The sequence below is a fragment of the Bidens hawaiensis genome, unplaced genomic scaffold (genome assembly GCF_021521415.1).
Source record: "Bidens hawaiensis isolate Kalapana, Puna unplaced genomic scaffold, B.hawaiensis_p1.1 tig00020038_1, whole genome shotgun sequence".
NCBI classification, from domain to species: domain Eukaryota; kingdom Viridiplantae; phylum Streptophyta; class Magnoliopsida; order Asterales; family Asteraceae; genus Bidens; species Bidens hawaiensis.
This window is the reverse complement of record NW_027493050.1, coordinates 431139-452518: the sequence shown is the minus strand read 5'-3', so window position 1 is coordinate 452518 and position 21380 is coordinate 431139. Positions and strand designations below refer to the sequence as shown.

The 21380-nt window shown below is 36.6% G+C and overlaps 1 protein-coding gene across 1 annotated transcript; it reads right to left on the bottom strand.

Moving 5' to 3' along the window:
* Positions 1-792: 792 nt before the first annotated feature.
* Positions 793-1377, bottom strand: LOC143559797 (uncharacterized). The gene has a single exon (XM_077048260.1). The coding sequence runs from the start codon at positions 1375-1377 to the stop codon at positions 793-795; it is 585 nt and encodes a 194-aa protein (XP_076904375.1).
* Between the last annotated feature and the right edge of the window lie 20003 nt (positions 1378-21380).

Sequence of the window (21380 nt, the reverse complement as noted above, 5' to 3'; positions counted from 1 at the left end):
ATGAGCGACGGCGCCGCCGACCGCCTGGCCGGGATCAAACGCCGGGACGCGCGGGAAAGGCAGGCTCTCGCCCGGGCGGCGCTGGCGGGGCTGGAGGTCGTCGGCGATGCGCGGGCCTACCACCTGTGGCTGCGACTGCCGGACTTCTGGCGGGCGGAGGCCTACGCCACGGCGGCCCTTCGCCGGGGCATCGCCCTCATTCCGGCCTCGGCCTTCGCCGTGGCCCCCGGCCATGCGCAGAACGCCGTGCGGATCGCCCTCGCCTCCCCGTCCCCCGGGGATCTCGCCACGGCGCTGGAACGGCTGCGCGCCCTCGCCCTGGCCGGTGACGAGCAGGTGCTCGAATAGGCGGCGCCGCGCTTTCCGGCGTGTCGCCCCGCCGCCCTCAGCCGACTTCGGCTTCGGCCTCGATGCGGGCCATGTCGTCGTCGGACAGGCCGAAATGGTGGCCGATCTCGTGGATCAGGACGTGGCTGATCAGGTCCCCCAGCGTCTCGTCGAACTCGGCCCAGTAGTCGAGGATCGGCCGGCGGTAGAGCCAGACGGCGTTCGGCATCTGTCCGGTGGCCACCTCCCCCGACTGGGCGAGGCCGACCCCCCGGAACAGGCCGAGCAACTCGAAATCCGTCTCGCAGCCCATCTCCACCAGGGTCGCGTCGTCGGGAAACTCCTCCACGTGGATCGTGAGGCCGCTGCACCGCGCCCGGAAGGTGTGCGGCAGACCCGCGAAGGCCTCGTGGGCCATGGCCTCGAAATCCGCCAGCGTCGGTGCCCGCAGGGTGTCGAGCCGTGTCATGGGGTGCCGATCTCCGGTTGCACGCAGGTCGAGAGGAAGCCGGCGAGGTCGTCGGTGATGTGGTCGATATGCGGCTCCTGCACCGCCTCCTGCTCGAACGCCTCCCGGTAGGGGTCGGCGATCCGGGGCACCACCAGCACCGTGGCCATGCCGAGGTCGTGCGGCACGGCGAGATTGCGGGCGATGTCCTCGAACAGGGCGGCCCGGGTCGGCTCGATGCCGTGGAGGGAGAGGAAGCGCTCGTAGGTCACGCGCTCGGGCTTCGGCACGAAATCCGCCGCCGCGATGTCGAACACGTCCTCGAAGTGGTCGAGGATGCCGAGCTTGGCCGCCACGTTCTCCGCGTGGCGGCGGGACCCGTTGGTGAGGATCAGCTTGCGGCCGGGCAGCCGTTCGATCGCCGCGCCCAGCGGCGCGTCGAGCTTGATGGTCGAGTGGTCGATGTCGTGGGCGAAATCGAGGAAATCGTGGGGGTCCACCCCCTCCTCCACCATCAGCGCCTTCAGGGTCGTCCCGTAGCGGTGGTAGAAGTACTTCTGGAGCGCCCGGGCGGAGATGGCATCGAGCCCGTAGAGCCGCATCACGTAGAGGGTGATCCGCTCGTCCACCTGGGGCCAGACCCGCGCGTCGCTCGGATAGAGCGTGTTGTCGAGGTCGAACACCCAGGTGTCGACTTCGTCGAAACCCCGGGCGCCGGGTGCGGTGAAGTGGTCTTGCGTCGGCTGATACAAGGGTCCGTCACAGGCGAGAGGAGCGGCGCGGGCCGGGCGACGACAATGCCCGGCAAAGGCCGAGGTTGCTAGGGCCCTCCCCGCCGGGGCGATTCGCCCCGGAGGAGAAGGGGCGGGATCGCGCCGGGCGGAGGTTCTAGCCCCGGCGAATCAGCGGTGCCCCGTACAATAAACAATATATATAAATCCACGCAAATCCATGCGTTCAGTAAAATCCACGCAAATCCATGCGTTCAGTATGTACTTAAATATTTCAGTAGTAACATGCTTCCGCCCCGGGAAAACATTTAAAACAATTCAGAAAAAAAAGGGGGCTCGTGAAACTCACCTTAGCACATGCAAACAGGTAACAACAATCATTATTAGTTAGCACGTCCAATCTGTAATATGATCCCTACGATCATTACTATACACTCATTATTAATATAACTTTAGCCAAGTTAACCGGTTCATCTGGGGGCACTGTTAACCCAGCACTGTATCCGTTCTGGGGGCAAGGTTATCCCAGAAACACTTCTCCGGACTCAGATTGTGATGTTGTTTAGAGTTCAATGGTCACAACTACTATTAGTCGTTTTTCTCGTTTTGCGTGCCTAGCACGATTATCCGTTTTTATGTTTCAAAAATGAGTTTGGTCACACACGACCCGAAAATAGTGGTTGACTGATAATTTAATTAAAGATGTGAAATTATAGCTCGGTTTAGACGTCCCGATTGGCCGCGGGACCCGTTTCCGTCTTTAGCGTACCGAAAACTGTTAAAATAGGTTAAAATTACTCAAATCATCCGAATTATTTTCGGATGATTCATTTTCACTTGTTTAACTCATTTATATGAAAATAGTTCATTTTTAGGGTTTTTATACACCAGTCAGCTCGCTTAAGCGAACTTCACCGGTTTACGCGTTTTAACTTTAAAAGTTTGATAATTAGCACAAATAATTATCCGTTTAATCTCGGATCTTGAAATTTTGCACAAATCACTTCCTGACAGTGGGGAATTTTATAAAAATGTTTCCAGAATTAATTTCTATATTTAAAATTTATTTATCTATTTTTAAACACCATTTAAACACTAAATATGTCGTAAATATCAAACGATCTTAGAAAAATCCCAAATTTTCCCTGGATGTCCCCTGCCATCCACATAGTCCCCTGTAATTTTTCCAGAACCAAAATCTTCTTTTACATCCCCTTTTTACTAAAACCGAGCTAGAAATCCCTAGAACTCGTTTAACCGAAAAGCCTACTTAGACTTCTCCAACGGACCTCAAATTTTGTGTGTGACTTATACATGATATGAAATGCTTATCTGCAATTTTCCAGAATTTTTCATGATATTTAACGATTTTTCATCATTTTTGGCCAAAACTGAGCATTAAATTCACCAAATATTCATCCTTTATCCAAAAATTACCAAACATTCACAGAACTCATATTTTCATGTGTTTAACACCTCTGTAAAATTTCATGACCTAACTCTAAAGCATCAACAATCTGTCCAAAATTCCCAAAACCGAACATAACCGAATATACCTTTCGTTTTCCGCCACTACGAGCTACAAACTCGTCTTTCCGCCTTATCTACCACTAAACACAGAACCTACAACCAACATATCACAATACCAAGCAAGTTACACTCACGATCAAGCCTTTTACACTATAGTTTCGGTTATGATATCAAAACAAAGATTTAACCGTAAAAATTGGTTTTTGACTCATTTAACTCCTTTCTTGGACCAAGATCCCTTGTATATCTTGTATACATCACTTGATCATGCAAGAATCGGTTTCATCTCGGGTTTTCACCCATTTTTCACTTGAAACCTCATTTCCCTTGCAAATAACTCGAAAAGGAAGATGAAAATGATTATGACTCGATCTTTACCTCGTTGTTCTTGCTAGAAAACTCGGGTTTTAGTTTGTGAACTTGAGAGAAAGGTTGAAGATGGATGATTGTGTTATGAAAAAAAAATAACAAGGAATGGGTATAATCCCCCTATTCCGATCGGATAGGCTAAGGGGGTGGGGTGGGACCCACATGTTCAATCTTGGCCACTCATTTGGATATCCGCAATCCGGATAATGTTTTGGATAATCTGGTTCAGTTCGTTTCTCGGTTAAACGTTTAATTCGGCTTAAAACGAGGCCAAAACGGTTGTTTTTCGACTAAAAAATGAAATTTATATAAAACCGATTTAAGAACTTTAAAAACTCAAACCATGACTTTCGTTAACTTAAAACATCATATTATTAATAATTTCGCATCTTTTTCGGCTTGATCGATTGTCTCTAGCTTGGTTTGGTATTAAAGGTTTCGTTTAATGTACCGACGTACCATTATATCGAAATTCTTTTTCCGTGCCGTACTTTACTTATCCCGAAGCATTAATGCTTCGTAAAATCACTAAATATCATATATCTCGTCTATAATTGAACCCTCGATTCGTTCGGGTTTCAATAACTATCGATCGATTAATCGCATATTCAATACGATGAATTATATATTCACGTATAATCAATACAATGAACCATGTATTCTCGTATATTATCATGGTAACTCATGTACCCGACATTACATATGACGTAACTAACGTCTACCGGTTAGGGTATACCTGGTTTCGTCGGAATCGTTACAAATACAAAGAGTCATGGTGGTACATGAACTCATGATTTTCAATTCGATGTCATTACTTATATTAAGTTTGATATATATATTTTTCTCATTTGGTTATTCAAAAATTTGTGAGATTTTTTGGAAATAAGCATTTCGATTTCAATTTCAATTTCAAATTTTAATTCATGTGATTTCATTTCTTTACTTATTTATCTTTAAGATTTATATGGATTAATTATGATGTTTCTTTTGGTTGTTAATATGAATTTCATATTTACGTCCCATGTCACGCGAATCATCCACATATCGTAGTATATCATCTTGTTACCCTCGACGTCGCCCTCAAAACTCAACTCGCGAAGTGACAACTCATATTATCGCAATATTGGCCACCGTGATCCCAACCATGACCCAAAACCAATCAAAACTCGTATTAGCCATGACAGTAGATCCAATAACTATGCTTGTACCGATCCAAACCCAACACAACTCTTGGACACTCAAACGTACCCTATAAAAAGCCTTGGCATGGGGACACACCCTTTGTATAACATGTGTAAATCCCACAATACAACTATGATAAGTTCAGCCACCACCTCTTACCAAAAACCTATACATATTCAACATCACCTATTCCCACAACCTGTTACCCAACCATTTATCCCAACTATATGCCTTATGCTCGTACTTCAAGCATGCTATCATTGCAGTGACCCGAGTACCCCCACAATACTCAAACATACATAACTTGTTTCTGCCATGCAATATCTAAAACCACATCCTCTGACTACTTGGAGCTTACTCGTAGTCTTACACCCCTACTTAGCCCCTTCATACTCTCCAAACATACTTATTTCTATTTTTTAAATCATGAACGTTTCTCCGCATTCAATATATTTTTTAAGAACACCTTATATTTATAATTTCAAATCCTCAAATTATTTTAAAATATTTAATTAACAAGTACTTAATCAAGTTGATGTTCTTCAAAAATACTTTTAGCCAAACATATGGTTATTATTATTGCTCTTCTTATTATTATTATTATTATTATTATAATTATTATTATTATTATTATTATTATTACTATTTTGGTCACTGTTATTATTATTATTTCCACTATAATTCTTATTATATATAAGATTTTTTAAGGTTAATAAAAACGTTAAATAAAGTAAAATAGTTGTTTCAAACAAGTCCTAAGTCCTTGAGGCTATTATATTATCATTATAACAATTCAATCGAAATGAATCATTTTTGGTTGGAGATTCTTTTTAAAGTTTTCATAGGACACCGTCATAAGTAAAACCTTTATTTTATATTAAATTTTTCATAAAGTGGCGCAAACTTTAGCACTAGCTAAGAAATTTTTTATTAATATTACTAAGCTTTTTCAAAAGTTATTATTATAAAAGCATCGCATTCTTTTTCGATTTTCATAAACTTAAGCGAATTTTATAGAGAGTATTTTCCCCTTTCCCTTCGTCAACGCCAATGTAACATCCTAAAATTTTAATTATAAATAAAGAAAGTTATGTTTAGTGATTTCACGTTGTTAATTATTTAATGTCGGGTAAGGAGGGAGTTGGGCTTAGATTGCGTAAGATGGGTTAAATGAGAATGGGCCTCGGGTCCGTGGGCTTAGAGGGATATAAATATCCCATCCCAAACCCAATCTTTCATTTCCACCTTCTTTCTTCACACACTCAAAACACACACATTCTAACCGATCAAGATTCGAAGCCGAGACCCGAGATTTTGTTGATAGATCTGAGTTGGTAAGGTAAGAACATATCCACCAAAGCTAATATTACTGAAAATGGTTAGGATTGGATGGGTTAACCGGACCCGAAACCCAAACTGCCCAAATCGGACCCCTAAAACGTCGATTTTAGGCCGATTTGATTGTTGGGATTTGTAGGCGCCGATCATACGATTCCGTGGGTACCAAAATCGAGTTATTTGGCTAAGAAACGAAGGATTTATGGGCAAACAGATCTGCAGCGCGATAACTTCGCCTGCAAGATTAAGTTCGCCTGATGAACTTCGCCTTCAAGCGTAACTTCGCCTTCAAGCGTAAGTTCGCCTAAGGTTTAACTTCGCCTGAAGCCAAGTTCGCCTAAGGTTTAACTTCGCCTGAAGCCAAGTTCGCCTAAGGTTTAACTTCGCCTGAAGCCAAGTTCGCCCGAGGTTTAACTTCGCCTGAAGTGAAGTTCGTTTAGAAAATAAATTAAAAACCTAATGGAAAATGTGTTAAGGCAGTTATCGAAAATAAAATTTTTCCAAGCTGACCTGGCAGCTTAACCCCAGCCAGGGGCTCTGCCCCTTGGACCCCGCTAGGGGCTGCCGCCCCTAGAACCCCGCTGCCAGGGGCGCTGCCCCCGGACCCCCGTTCGTTGTGGGTCATATATAGATAGAAATACAAAACGAGTAGTAGTAGTTAATTGATATGTGTAAATATTATACAGTTAGCCGAGCCCAGTTAAAGAAAGGAATTACGATCAACGGCGAGCGTAACAGGATCCAGGTGAGTTTCTAGCCCCATTTCTTGTTATGTTTTCGGGGCTGTGTGCATACTTGATGTGTTGTTAATACATTTATCCTAAGTGATAATTGTATGCCATATGTGATATATGTGATATGTATGAATGATTGCTTGATGGTACGTGAATGATCTTCGGATATTGCACGTACTGTCAGGTTGTAACGTTATAAATATGGTAAGTATGTTTATGTGTATGAACGTAATAAAGTTAATAAAAGAAGGAAATGACGGTTGTATGGTTGTATGGTTACGAAAAGGGTACCGAGCCCTAATAATACTCGAGGTATGATGTATGGTTGTATGGTAACGAAGAGGGAATCGAACCTTACTAATATTCGAAAACAAGGGACCAGACCCTTATAATATCTGTGATGTTAGGGACCAGACCCTTATAATATCTGTGATGTTAGGGACCAGACCCTTACAATATCTGTGAGGATAGGGACCAGACCCTCATAATATCTGTGATGTTAGGGACCAGACCCTTATAATATCTGTGATGTTAGGGACCAGACCCTTATAATATCTGTGAGGTTATAGGGCGAAAGGCTCTTTAAAACGTATGATTATGAATGTAAAGAAAGTATGTAAGTAAGATTGAAGGTATGAGTACTTATGTGTGTATGAAAGAAAGTTATGAGGTTAAGTACGTATGTATGTAAGAAGGTATTGTATGGTATTGTATGATTAACTAGAACTCACTCAGCGTAGCTGACTTTTAGTATGCACGCAGGTGAGTAGGATGAGACAGCTGGCTTGAGTGGAGGACACATGGCAGAAGACTAAAGCCTGGCATCTGAAGATCTGATATGTTTTATAAGTTATGTTTTGATTTTGAAAGACAAGAGGAATGTTTTAAGACATGATTATGAATTGATATGTAATGTTTTATGAAAGTTTTATATTCCGCGTAAAGTTTTTAATTAACTCTGATATTTAGAACTGTGTTTATGAGTAAATCCAACACAAAAGTAGGGCTACCGGTAACGGGGCCTTACAGCCAACAAATTCAGTTAAGAAATCATAGCACCACCCTCACCATAACCTTTATACCTCAAATCTACCGTCGGGAAGACAAGTATTGCAAGTTCCATCTTGTTTTATTTTATTTATTATTATTATTTTCTTTTCTTTTGTGTACATATTTATATATGTTATTCTATTTGAATATAACATAAGCAATTTTACATATCAAATCCTTTCGAGGATTATATGAATTTATAACTGAGTTTGGCTATTTGTGATTGCCGAGCCATTTTCGTTGTCATTCATGGTTGCATTGCTGAACTTGTTTACTATTATCTCAATCTCGCGTTTTATGACCGATTTTCCATAAACCTAACCGTTTAGTAGAATTTGGGATTTCAAATATGTTTAGGTACATGTTGAATTTATATTACTTTTACATGAATTGTTTTGATTATTTCTTTAGTTATTTTTTCATCCAATGTTTCACCGAATTATTTTCTTAATGTCTCATCAATCTGAGACCAATGTTTTACTTTGATTTCGAAGTTTCAAGTCTATACTTGGTTAATCTTGCTGTTATTCAATAGTTAATGTTTTATGGGAAATTTTCATTCGTTAATCGAAGTTTCAAATTGATGTTTTACGTTGTTTGGCTCCAAGAACTAAAACTATTATGATATTTCGATATTAAAGTTTCATTTATCTATTTTATGCCAATGTGTATTCAATTTACGTGTTGATATTTTGTTAGTTCAAAGCTACATTTAATTGTCATACTATGCTCGACCCCATTATTTACAGTTAATTACTGTGATGGTCATGGCTTCGATGTTTTATTGATAACCTAAGTTTTCCTTATTTCCATATTATTTCAAGAATCAAAAGTTTTATTCATCGATTTCATTTTGAACCTCAATGTTTACATCAATAGCGGTATTACTAACTTCGAAAGTTTCATTTATTTATTTTTGTTATTTTGAACCACAATAGCTCATTTATCAAATATATGATTTTGAATTATAAAGTTTTTGTACATTAAGAGTCATCTTTTATTGATGTCTTGCCAAATCACACAATATGGCAAACCATGTGGACCATGCGACGAACTAAGTAATTATGGGTGCACGCGTAATTATCAAAGTCCTCGCATGGAAATCATAGTAATGACCGTTGTGTGCAATAACTCGAAACATGGAATGATTTTAGAAAAAACGGGACAAATGCAATATGATACGGGCATGGTGGATATGCCGCTGGTACATCCTATATATAAGTATCCATGTCATATTTCTCATTTGTCGCGTCTTTCGGTTCATTCAAAGATCGGCGTTATTTTTTTTATTTTTTTAAATATGTATATATAAAAATGTTTAAACTTTTAACAACTACATGTATTAGTTGTTTTCTTTAAAATTTGTTTTTATTTTAATTTCGGGACGAAATTTATACAAGTTGTGAATCATGTAACATTCTTTAATTTTCAAACCCGAAAACCCGACCTTATTTTAAATTTTCGGTTTTGTTCTATTTAAATTTATATATTTTTATAATATTAATAATTAATCTCAATTTTTGTTTTATGTATTTTATGTGATCATTTCTATGAAAATATATTTTTTACCACCCTTGTAGTATTGCATACTCATTTAAAATATTCATAATCAAGATAATTTATTAATGAACTTTTCCCATGCAAATCACTAGAATAAATCTTGGATTATTATTATTACCATCTTTTTCATATGTTGTTTTTTTAATTAACTAATAAAAATAAAGCAATGAATGTTTTAATTAATAAAATGTATTAAAAGAGTTAAACACTTTGAAAATCTTTTAAACCATTTTAATTTTTGTCTTTAACTATGTTAAACTGAGTAATTTTCATAAATTCCATAAGACATAACAACACTATATTTTCACTATAAAAGGAGGACAAATCCTCCATTATTTTCACACCTCAATCCATTATTTTTTTTAGATTGAAAGTACTAACAAGTAAGTTTTATGATTCCATGCATTTAATAGTTTTGTTTATAATTTAATGTTGAATGTTCATAATTTGTTCTACATGATCATGGTACTTTTATCATTAAAATCTTATATTTTGGTTTAAAGAATCATCATGGATATCCAAGATAAACACTTTTTTTTTCTAAATCTTGGATCAAAACTAGTTATTTTGCAAGAACAAGCATTAATATATATTTATCTAAATCTTATGATTTGTTGATCATCATAAACTTATATACTTTCTTTTAAATATGATGATTTATAAAAATTTGTTTTATTTAAAATATTTTACAATAGATATAACATACGTTATATCTTTAAATTAATAATTGAGTAAATTAATTATTGTTTATTTTATTTAAACATAAAATAATATTTATAATTTCTTTAAAAGAATTTCATGCAAAACATTTAAGTTAATTAATTAGTAAATTAATTAATTATGTTACTTAGAAAAAAATGTTTAATCATAAATTGTTATTAATATTGTTATTTAATCTTATATTAATAAGTTATAATTATTTATCTACAAGTCATTCTTCAACTAATAAAAGTAAAATGATTTATATAAACTTTATTCATTTTTGTTAAACTCATTAAAAATCCCCAAGTCCCCATTTGCCATAAGTTAATGATATAGATATTAAAATAATGCATAATTCCTAAAACTAATATTATTTAATTTTTTTAATCCCGATAGTTAGTCTTTAAATTTTTATTTCCTTTTTAATTATAGTTTGTGAGGTTCGATCGTTTCAATTTCCTTAAACGCGCTTTCGCTTATTATTTCAAGTTGTCTCCAATCTCAAATATGAGTTTCTCACACCCCCTTTTTATTCTTTTACTACTTTTGGGAGTAGCATATATATCTTATCCAAAGTATCCAAATTACAATTTCATTTATTCATTATTTACAAACTACAATTCGCTAAATGGACTTGTGTGTTTACTTGTTACTTGCTCAAAATTACTTGCACATGGATTACTTCAATATAGTATGATCATACCCCCCCCCCTTGCGCTCAAGACATTTGTTGTTATGAGTGGAAAATGACCTCATTATCCGAGTACGTTGGTGCACAATACAATCACAACTGGAAAGGACCTTACTTTCGCTTATCTGAGTACGCTGGTGCACAATTCCAGCTGGAAAGGACCTTACTTGCTCATTTACACGTGTTCATGGAATTGTATGATTTTTATGTACTTATATCAAAAACTTGTGTGAACTCACCAACTATTTATTTAGTTGACTTTATATATATATATATATATATATATATATATATATATATATATATATATATATATATATATATGCTACAAGTACCTTATGTAGAGGATGTTGCTGTGACGAATACATTAGTACTTAGAATATTCAACATAAATGGACAAATTGCCTAAATGTGTATTTCTTTATATTTCTTTTACTTCTAAACTTGTGTACTTGTTGTTTGAATCAATTAATGGTAATATTGTCACTTAATAGTGTCATATGTGTTTTGAGCTATCTGTACGTCACACTCGAGCGTATTTCGCTTTAGCCGGGGTGTTACAAACAACAACCCGAACACTCGTTAAAACCCGTTTTAGTATCTATATTATAAAGGGACTTGCATTCTTGTATTTTTACCCAACTTAATACTAAACATAGGTTGAGTAAATATTAAGGTTAGATACTTTAACCCGGTTTCGAGCAAACTTACATTTTTAAAGGGCTAGTATTATAATTTCGTAAATAGTTACATTTTAAACCTTAAACTTTAATTGTTTGCATTTCTTATCTTTTACTTTAAAGTTTTCCTAAAACAGCCTTTCTAATACAAGGCTTTCCTTTTATTTAGGCTTTGTTCGTTAAACTCCGTCCTTCGATTTCCCGTCTTTTACCGATCAAGTTTTATACTTGAATATGAGTACTTTCATACCTCGTTTTCCATCTTTCGTTTTGGGGGTGATATTGTATACTTATTTCAAACTAAATGCTTTATACTTGAATCTTAAACCACAAACTTTATTGTATACTTTACTTAAATAAATGCTCGATTTGGTGTTCTATGCTTACATGCTTACATGCTAATATGTTTACCGCTTTTGGAGGGTTGATTCATAAATCCTAAGCTATTTGGTATTCTCTTATAGCAAGGTGTCGTTAATGTATTCTTATTAACGATTTCATACAAAAATCCTAGACTATTTGGTCTGTTATAGCAAGGTGTCGCTAATGTATTCTTATTAGCGATTTCATTTATCCAAATTATTGCTATTATTTATTGTTTCGTATACAAGTTGTGGAATTTCTTATTATATACATATTGTTCAAAACTATGAAATTACTCACCAACCTTTGTGTTGATAAACTTTATTTTATGCAATATTACAGGTTTGCATTTTGGTTGACTCGAGATCTTGGAGAAAACGCAGAAAAGACCGTAAGATATTAGCAAAATGAACAATATTTTATTTGCTATATTTTGTTATGATTATCGTATGAATATTGTTATGTGACGTTATGATTTTGTGAAATTAAATGAGTTGTTAAATATTGTCACTTTAATAGTGTCATGCGTTCATGGGCAATCCGTTGCACCCCGGCATCTTCCGCCGCCTTTGGTCGGGGTGTGACAGTATGTTTGTTAATGTGTATGATAGGTGGTAATATGACTGAGGTGGAGTGTTATGAAACAACTCATTATTACCTCATCAAACCCCTAATCAATTTCTTTGACTATGCGTTAACTACCATTGATGATAAGATTTGATGTTTTTCATTCTTGTAACTATATTAGGTAAACAATATCATGAACCTTAGCTTCTCTCTACAATGTATTGTATCTAACACTTACATCCATATTATTGTTCTCAAACTTGGGTTTAATAATCCAGAATAAATGAGCAAATATAAACGAACATATATGAATGTAAGTGAACGAACACGAACATGTTCATATTCGTTCATTTAGTTAAATGAAAAAAAAAATTTTAAGTGTGTTTAACTACTAAATGAATGAACGTAAATGAACTTTTCATCAAATTACTCATGAATAATTCACCAAGTATAGTTCGTTTATATGCTTAGATTGGATCACATTTGCCTTCGTCCCAATAGTTTTAAAATTTAATCTACATGTTATTAGATTTGTAGGCTGTTATAATTTTCGTATATCATTTTAAAAACAATTATAGGTTTTCATGTGGTACACTACTAAACAAACGATGACGATTCCATAGAAAAATTATCAGTGAAATGGGCTTTTGACGAGAATCCGTAAGCAAGGTTTCTAATTTAGTCGTGGGTAATTGGACCCACATGAATAAACGCTCGTAAAGCATGGTGAGAACCCTATTAAAATTGACATATAAATAACATTACTTTTCATAAATTTAATACCACGCAGACAAACAACTAAAAAGCCTTAGTAGCAGGGGCGACCCATCTTAGTGGGATCGGGTCCCAGAAAACTAATCTTTTTTAAAACTGTAGTAGAGACGATATGTTAAATTTTTTGAAGGACCCCATAAAAATACTTAAGTGGAGCCTATTGTATCACAGCTCTCTGGTGTAGTGGCATATCCTTTCTCTTTCAACCCAAAGGTTACAAGTTCAAGCTTCATAGGTGGTTTCAAAATTTTTATTTTGTATGGTGGTTTCAACATCTTTATATTGTATTTCTAATTTTTAATTAAAACATAGTGTTTATAAGGCAGGTTTCAACATTTTTATATTGTTTTTCTAAATTTTAATTAAAACATAGTGTTTTATTTGGTTTAAAAGCAAAGCTTTTTTGCATTTTTCTACATTTTTATTGAGTATTTATAAATTCTAACTAAAACTTAGTGTTTTATTTGGTTTAAAAGCAATTCTTTTTTGTGATTTTTTTATTAAATTCTAATTTAAAGTCAGGGGCGGATCTATAACTTAAATGAGTGGTTCCTCGGAACCACCCGAGTTTCGAAATAATAGTGTATTTGTATATTGAAAATATTAGAGGAACCACCTTTTAAATTAGAAAGGAACCATCCTATAAACATTAGAAATGCTAGTCCAGCCGGTAAGGTGTTGGTTTTGTAACGTGAAGGTCACAAGTTCGATTCCGGATTTCCAAATAAATTTTTGAACTTTTTTTTAAGTAACTGCTGCACAGCCCATTTAGTAAAAACACACAGACACAACGGCGCCTGCTATCTCCGCTGACCCCTCGTCCCCGTCGGCCGTTCTCCGAAATCACCATCTGGTTATTAAAATAACCAGTGGACCGGTAAGGCGGCTGGTTCAATGATTATGTAAGCTTTGGTTATAATTTTTTGCCTTTCTTTGCCAGGAACTTTAAGTTAGTGATCTGCAAGAAAGTAGAAGCGATATCCCAACTTAATAATCTTAGAATAAAGTGGTATGGTCGAATAATGTTATTTCTTGCAAGCAAATAAAGCTAGATGATGGCAACAAATGCAGTAATTGGATTAAGGGCAGGTGAAAGACTATTAAAAGACTATTAACTTCATCCTAATGTCAATGAGAAGCTTCCAAACAGTTGTGAACTCGGGTTTGTATCTGTCCCAACTAAGAGCACGATCACTGCAAAAAAGTCAACCAACTACGGCCTTGATTTCAAACCCAAACAACATAATCAAGACATATGTTACATCAGAGCTGTAAAAGAATACGTTAACGTTGCTTCCGATTGGGTTCAAGGGTTTGAACATGCATTTAGTAAATGAAGATTCTGCTGAAGAGTTTTCAGTTGAAGCCTTGCTTTCATTATCCGAACCATCGAACCGACCCGAACCTCAAACGACCCGGAATTTTTTATACCCGACTCTATGAAATTGAATCATATAAAAGTTGTGCACCACCTGAAAAAAATTCCTGGATCCGCCACTGTTTAAAGTTAAGGTTTTATTTGGTTTAAAAACAATTCTTGAAAGATAATGTTATAGAAATCAACAAACAATTCAAGGAAAACTTAGATAAGTTAGTAAGAAAGTTTGGGTCTTTATATTCTTTAAGCAATACTCACCTCAACTGACCTCAAAAATTCTAACGTTGAGTAGTGAAAAATGTACACCGGAAAAAAAGGATTCCATTGGATGAAAATCCTGGATCTGCCCAGCGGCGACTTCTAAAAATGTCGCCGCTAATGCTCAATCCAATTGATTTCTTTTGTTATTAGATCAGAGCCGTTCTTTCATAAGCAATCCAATGGTTAGGGTTTCATCCTTCCAGAAAAATGAAAACAAAACTCAGCCTACTTTTCATCACAATCCATTCCCTACGACACCACGTCATCCACCACCACCGGCCTACACGTCGTCATCATCTATCGGAGCCAACCACCGCTGCACCTCCTTGCCGGAGGCATTTCTCGTCAGAGAACCACCACCGCTGCACCACTTTGGTGGGCGGATCGACTTCTGCTGCAAGAACCCCCAAAATTCAGGCACCGATACATAAAATTTTGGTTAATATGAATCGATTTGTATGTTTGTAGGTAAATATGTGCTGATTTGTTTGTGTGTAGGTAGAATTATGCTTAATATAAACTTATTTGTGTGTGTGTAGGTAGATTTGTCCTTAATATGAACATATTTGTAGGTGTGTAGGCAGATTCTGTTAAGTTATGCACTATTTTGGCTTAATATGAACTGATTTGCATGTTAGCTCGTTTAATAAAGTGATTTGCGTGTACAGGTGTTAGCTCGTTTTATAAACTGATTTGTATGTGCATAGGTAGATTTGTGGTTAATATGAACTATTTACTTTCGAACTAAAATATATACCGTAATCAAACTGATTTGTGGTCAATCTATACCGTGTTAGCTCGTTTAATATAGGTAGATTTGTGCTTAATATGATGTTTTGAAGAGTGGCACTATCTCTATGTTTAATAAACTGATTTGTTGTTGTGCTTAACCAAACATTATTTTCTTTATGTTTTGAAGAGTGCAACTTTCAGATGCATTAAGTAGGGCCTTTATTAAATCAGTGAGCATAAAAGAACCTGTTGTGCTTACCCTTTTGCCACTTTCAGATACATTAAGAAGGCCCTTTATTAAACTTTCAGATACATTATTTTCTCTATGTTTTAAGGCACGGGTTTTAGATTACTATTTTTAGCTTCATCAAAATTTACATTTAATTGAATGAAATAGTGTTAAATTTATATACGTACAAATTTAAATTTGTGTTTAGTTATTATCACTTATATGTGTTCTTTTCTTTTCTTTTTTTTTTTACTTTCATCCTTTTCCTTTTTTTAATTTACTTTATTAACTTCATAATTTAAGAACAAATGTAGCAAAGTTATAAACTTTAATAGATATTTCTCCTTTTATATTAATAATTAACACGTTATAAACTACATATCAAATTGTATAAACATCCAACATTGTAATTAAACAAGTTGGCTTGCGAGCCAACTTGGACTTGACTCGTTTATAAATTTGTTGAACCCCACGTTTTGTGATTGTGTGTAAATGAACTGTAGCTCACCTAAGTGCAAGCAAGAATTGAAATGAAAACCCTCATACTTTAAAACTTAGAATGAAAACCCTCATATGTGTAAACATGAATTGGACAAAGAAGATCAACTCATATTTGCCTCGCAAGCCAAACAAGTGTTCTACATTCGTGAACCTTCTCGAGGAAACCAAAACAATAACCATCGGCGAGTCGTCGATAATATTGATTATCGAAAAATTTGGGATATACAGTTTATTGATGGTTGCGCCGAGAATGTTCAAAGTGTTGATAATGACATAGCCGAAGATCTTGATGTCTTTCACAACAACTCTTCATCTAATACTGAACTTTTCATCGACTTCGGCCAATACTTTCAATACACGCTTGCTTGTTTTTAACTTACTATTTGTATACTTCATTGATATTGTAGGATCAAATCAAGCTAATGTTTCAAGACCCGGCCTGCATAAATTGTTTTGATGAGTTTATGAGTTTGAGAAAGTCATCACTCATCACGCTTGGCTGACGAAGATAGTAGTGACGATAGCGCTGGGATGATGATATAAACTAGGGGTTTTATGGTAAGACGTTAACTAGACAAGATATTTAGACGTGGATGATGACTAGCAGTTTTATGTTTTATGTTAACTAGAAAAGATAAACGTACTTATGGATTCTGGACATGTTATGTAGTTTTTTATGTATGTTTCAGACATATGGTGTGTTGTTATAAATTAGCGCTTTTGTATCAAAATCCAAAAAATATACAGGTCATTAAATAAAAAAGCTGGAAATTAGGGGAAAAAAAACAAAACCTGTTAGCGACGACAATGTCATCGCTAATAAGAAAACGGATTTGGCCAAAAGTGCCTTTTAGCGGCGACAACTGTCGCCACTAATACTAGGATGACATGGCGCGGGAGGTGATGTGTCACAACTATTAGCGACGACATCTATCCCACGTGGCACCTACTTTTTATTTTAGCGGCGACAAATACAACTTTTAGCGGCGATATGGAGGTATTAGCGACAGGGATTGCTGGCGATACAAATGTTGCCGCTAAAGTCATTTTTCTTGTACTTGTAGTGGCCACTGCTTAGTAGTAATCTTATCAGAAATTCTATCTTCAATTACCAACGGATATTCTTTTGGCAAATGAGTATTCAGCAAAACCACAAAATATAGGTTGTATAATATATATTTGAAATTTTTTGTAAAACTCTGCCAGGAAATAAAGACGGGTTATATCAGTGATTAATTCAATAGTGAGTTATTATACTTATGTTACCTTTAGAAAGGAAATTGAATTGAAGGTAGCGCCCAGTTACCCTAAAGTTTATTATTTAAACACTTTTCTCACGTGGAGTGTATTGCCTTTAATGGTGTAAAAATTAAATTGCATAGGTGGTGTATGTATGCACCCATAAGACTATGTGTACTGGAGGGGCTATAAAATGAGATGTTTTGTATCATGAGGCGCCCGGTCAGCCAATGATAGGTTTTGTTTTTGAGATATAATGGTGTATGGGCTACAAATAGTAATACTATATATCGGGGCCGGCCTAAGGGGGAGGAAGGGTGGTCGATGGCCACAGGCCCGACACCCCGTTAGGCCCGGATTTTAAAAAAAATTTTTTTATGTATTTTTATGAAAAACAAATACGTATAATCAATGTTTCAACACAATTACATATCCACTAGCTTGGTCTAGTGGCAAAGTAGTATGACATTTAACCAAGAGGTTGTGGGTTATAGTCTTATTTGAGACATTTTTAAGTTTATTTTTCTTATTTGATACATTTTTAAATTTATTTTTATACAAAATTTTTTAAACTACTCAAATTATAACCATGTAAGCTCATTTAAAATAAAATTGTTTAAACTCAACAAAATGTTCCTTTTACTTAAAGCCCAAAACATTTTTCGCCTTTAACCCAAAAAAAAATTCGCCTACTTGGAGCCGGGCCTGCTATATATATATATATATATATGTATATGCGTGTGTGTATATTTATAACACACACATACTAATATAATAATAATATTAATTGCTTCCTCCTCCGGCGACAAACCCTCCCGCCCAAGCCCCTTATCGCCCCAAAATCGCCCAGGGAGGCGGTGTTCCCCCCAAATTCGCCCCTAAATTCGCCCCATTACAAATGGTCTAAGTGACTATTTTAACACTTCTTGTTTGGTAATTGGTTAGATATCTATCTATAAACAACTGTTTTTAGTTGTAAAATTTTTTTTATGAGTTTTCAAATATATTTCAAATTCGATTTGAAGTACATAATGTCAATAGGATCAATTTTGGAAGAGATAGACTTGAAGTATTGATGACGGGGGTAGCCCAAAGTCTGGTAAAATGGCTTTCACATATTAACGTTAAAAATGTTAGATCGTTAAAAGGTTCCTTTTTCCCACCCAATTAAGGAAAACAAGTACATGAACAGTAAAAGCACGTAACAGTATCACGTCAAATCATTGTTCACATCATCTCTCAGCCGTAAAAGAGGGGATATGCTCAGAAAAGTATGTTATTATATATCACTAACCATAGGTCCATAACCTCCCGCGCATAAAAGGGTCAACCCTCTACCAAACTGGAGGTTCACTAGTTTACCCATCGGACAAAAGTCTTACATCCGTTTCTCTATAAAAGGATGTAACTCAGTCATAACAAGAACACACCAGATCTGGGAGTTAACATATACTCTATGATCTTCTCATCTTCCTAGAGAAGCTTGCACTTTGCATGCTTCTTTCTTACTCCAAAAACTACATAGCTTCACTAAGAACTCGCATCCAAAATCAGTTCCAAACATCTCGGTCTTGGATCCTTAGTGAACAATAACAAATACAACTAAACTAGTGAACCTCTCTCTACGTTTTGTAAATGTAGAGGGACACGACGAATTGCGTTAGGTTAACCGAAACCCTTGAAGCCTGTTAGCCTAACCAGTCCATTCACTATCATTGGTCTTATAATAGTTGTAGCAACAAGTTGGCGCCCACCGTGGGGCTACGCCGCTTACTTTATCTTAAAGACCAGTAGTGTAGCTCCATTTTCACTAAAATCATCATGTCAGAAGGTGAATCTCCCGATGAAGTCGACCAAGTGTCAAGAACACCGACGCCAAGTGCTAGCCAGCAAACTCCGGCTGCAACCACACCTTTTTCCACCCCGGGAGGTACTCCGACGGAACCTTTCTTTCTCGAATTATCACCTTTTCGAACTCCAAACCCCTTCACGATCCGGAGTTCCTTCTCCCTACGCAGGAGTCACAAACACCCCGGAGCGTGTTGACTTGACGCTGGAAGGAGTATCACGACATTTCTTACAACTAAGATCTCTTCTTAACCAACACGTGAGCCAAGAAAGAGAAAAATGGATAAGAATAAGGTTGGATTATGACGATCCGGAACCCTCACTGTCACTCGGACACCCACCTTCCCCTTTAACCAGCTCACGACCGGCTGCTTCTCAGTTGGAAGCTGGTCCAAGTGTAACCTGCCAACTTTTTAACCCAACTCCTTATGCCTACGGGAGGCCAAGCCCAATGGCCTTTGTAACGATTCCAACGAAACCAAGTATACCCTAGCCGGTAGACAATAGTTACGTTATATTTAATGTCGGGTACATGAATTACCATAGTAATTACGAGAATACAGGGTTCACTGTATTGATTGTACGTGAATATATAATTAATCGTATTGAATATGCGATTAATCGATCGATAGTTATTGAAACCCGAAAGAATCGAGGGTTCAATTATAGACGATATCTATAATATTTAGTGATTTTACGAAGTATTAAAGCTTCGGGATAAGTGAATTAAAGCACAGAAAAAGAATTTTCGATTTAATAGTACGTCGGTACATTAAACGAAACCTTCAATACCAAACCGAGCAAGAGACGATCAATCAAGCCGAAAAAGATGCGCAATTATTAATAATATGATGTTTTAAGTTAATAAATGTCATGGTTTAAGTTTTTAAAGTTTTTAAATCGGTTTTATATAAATTTCATTTTTAAGCCGAAAATGACCATTTTAGCCTCGTTTTAAGCCGAATTAAACATTTAACCGAAAAACGAACTGAACCAGATTATCCAAAACATTATTCGGATTTCTGAAATCTAAATATGTGGCTAAGAATGAAAAGGTGGGTCCCACCCCACCCCTCCATGAGACCGATCGGACATAAGGGGGAATTATACCCCATTGTCTCATTTTTTTTATACAACCATGGCATGATTCTTCAATTCTCTCCACAATTTCACTCAAAAACCCGAGTTTGTAGCAAGAAAAGTAAGGTAAAAATCGAGTGAGATTATTTGCAAGAAAATGAGGTTTCAAAGATGAAAACCGATTCTTGCATAATCAAGTGATGTATACGGGTTATACAAGGGATCTTGGTCCAAGAAAGGAGTTAAACGAACCAAAAACGAATTTTTACGGTTTAAACTTTAGTTTTGAAACAATAACCGAAACTATAGTGTAAGAGGCTTGATTGTGAGTGTAACTTGCTTGGTATTGTGGTATGTTGGTTGTAGGATCTGTGTTTAGTGGTAGATAAGGCGGAAAGACGAGTTTGTAGCTTGTAGTGGCGGAAAACGAAAGGTATATTCGGTTTATGTTCGGTTATGGATTTTTGGACAGATTGTGAACGGTTTCGAGTTAGGTCATGAAATTTTACAGAGGTGTTAAATACATGAAAATAAGAGTTCTGTGAATTTTTGGTAATTTTTGGACAAAGGATGAATATTTGTTGAATTTAATGCTCAGTTTTGGCTAAAAATGGTGAAAAATAGTTAAATATCATGAAAAATTCTGGAAAATTTCAGATAAGCTTTCTATATCATGTAAAAGTCACACACAAAATTTTAGGTCAGTTGGAGAAGTCTAAGTAGGCTTTTCGGTTAAACGAGTTCTAGGGTTTTCTAGCTCGGTTTTAGTGAAAATGGCATGTAGATAGAGATTTTGGTTCTGGAAAAATTACAGGGGACTATGTGGATGGCAGGGGACATTCAGGAAAAATTTGGGATTTTTCTAAGGTCGTTTGGTATTTACGACATATTTAGTGTTTAAATGGTGTTTAAAAATAGATAAATAAATTTTAAATATAAAAATTAATTCTGGAAATATTTTTATAAAATCCCCCACTGTCAAAAAATGATTTGTGCAAAATTTCAAGATCCGAGGCAAAACGGATAATTATTTGTGCAAAAGCAAACTTTTAAAGTTTAAAACGCG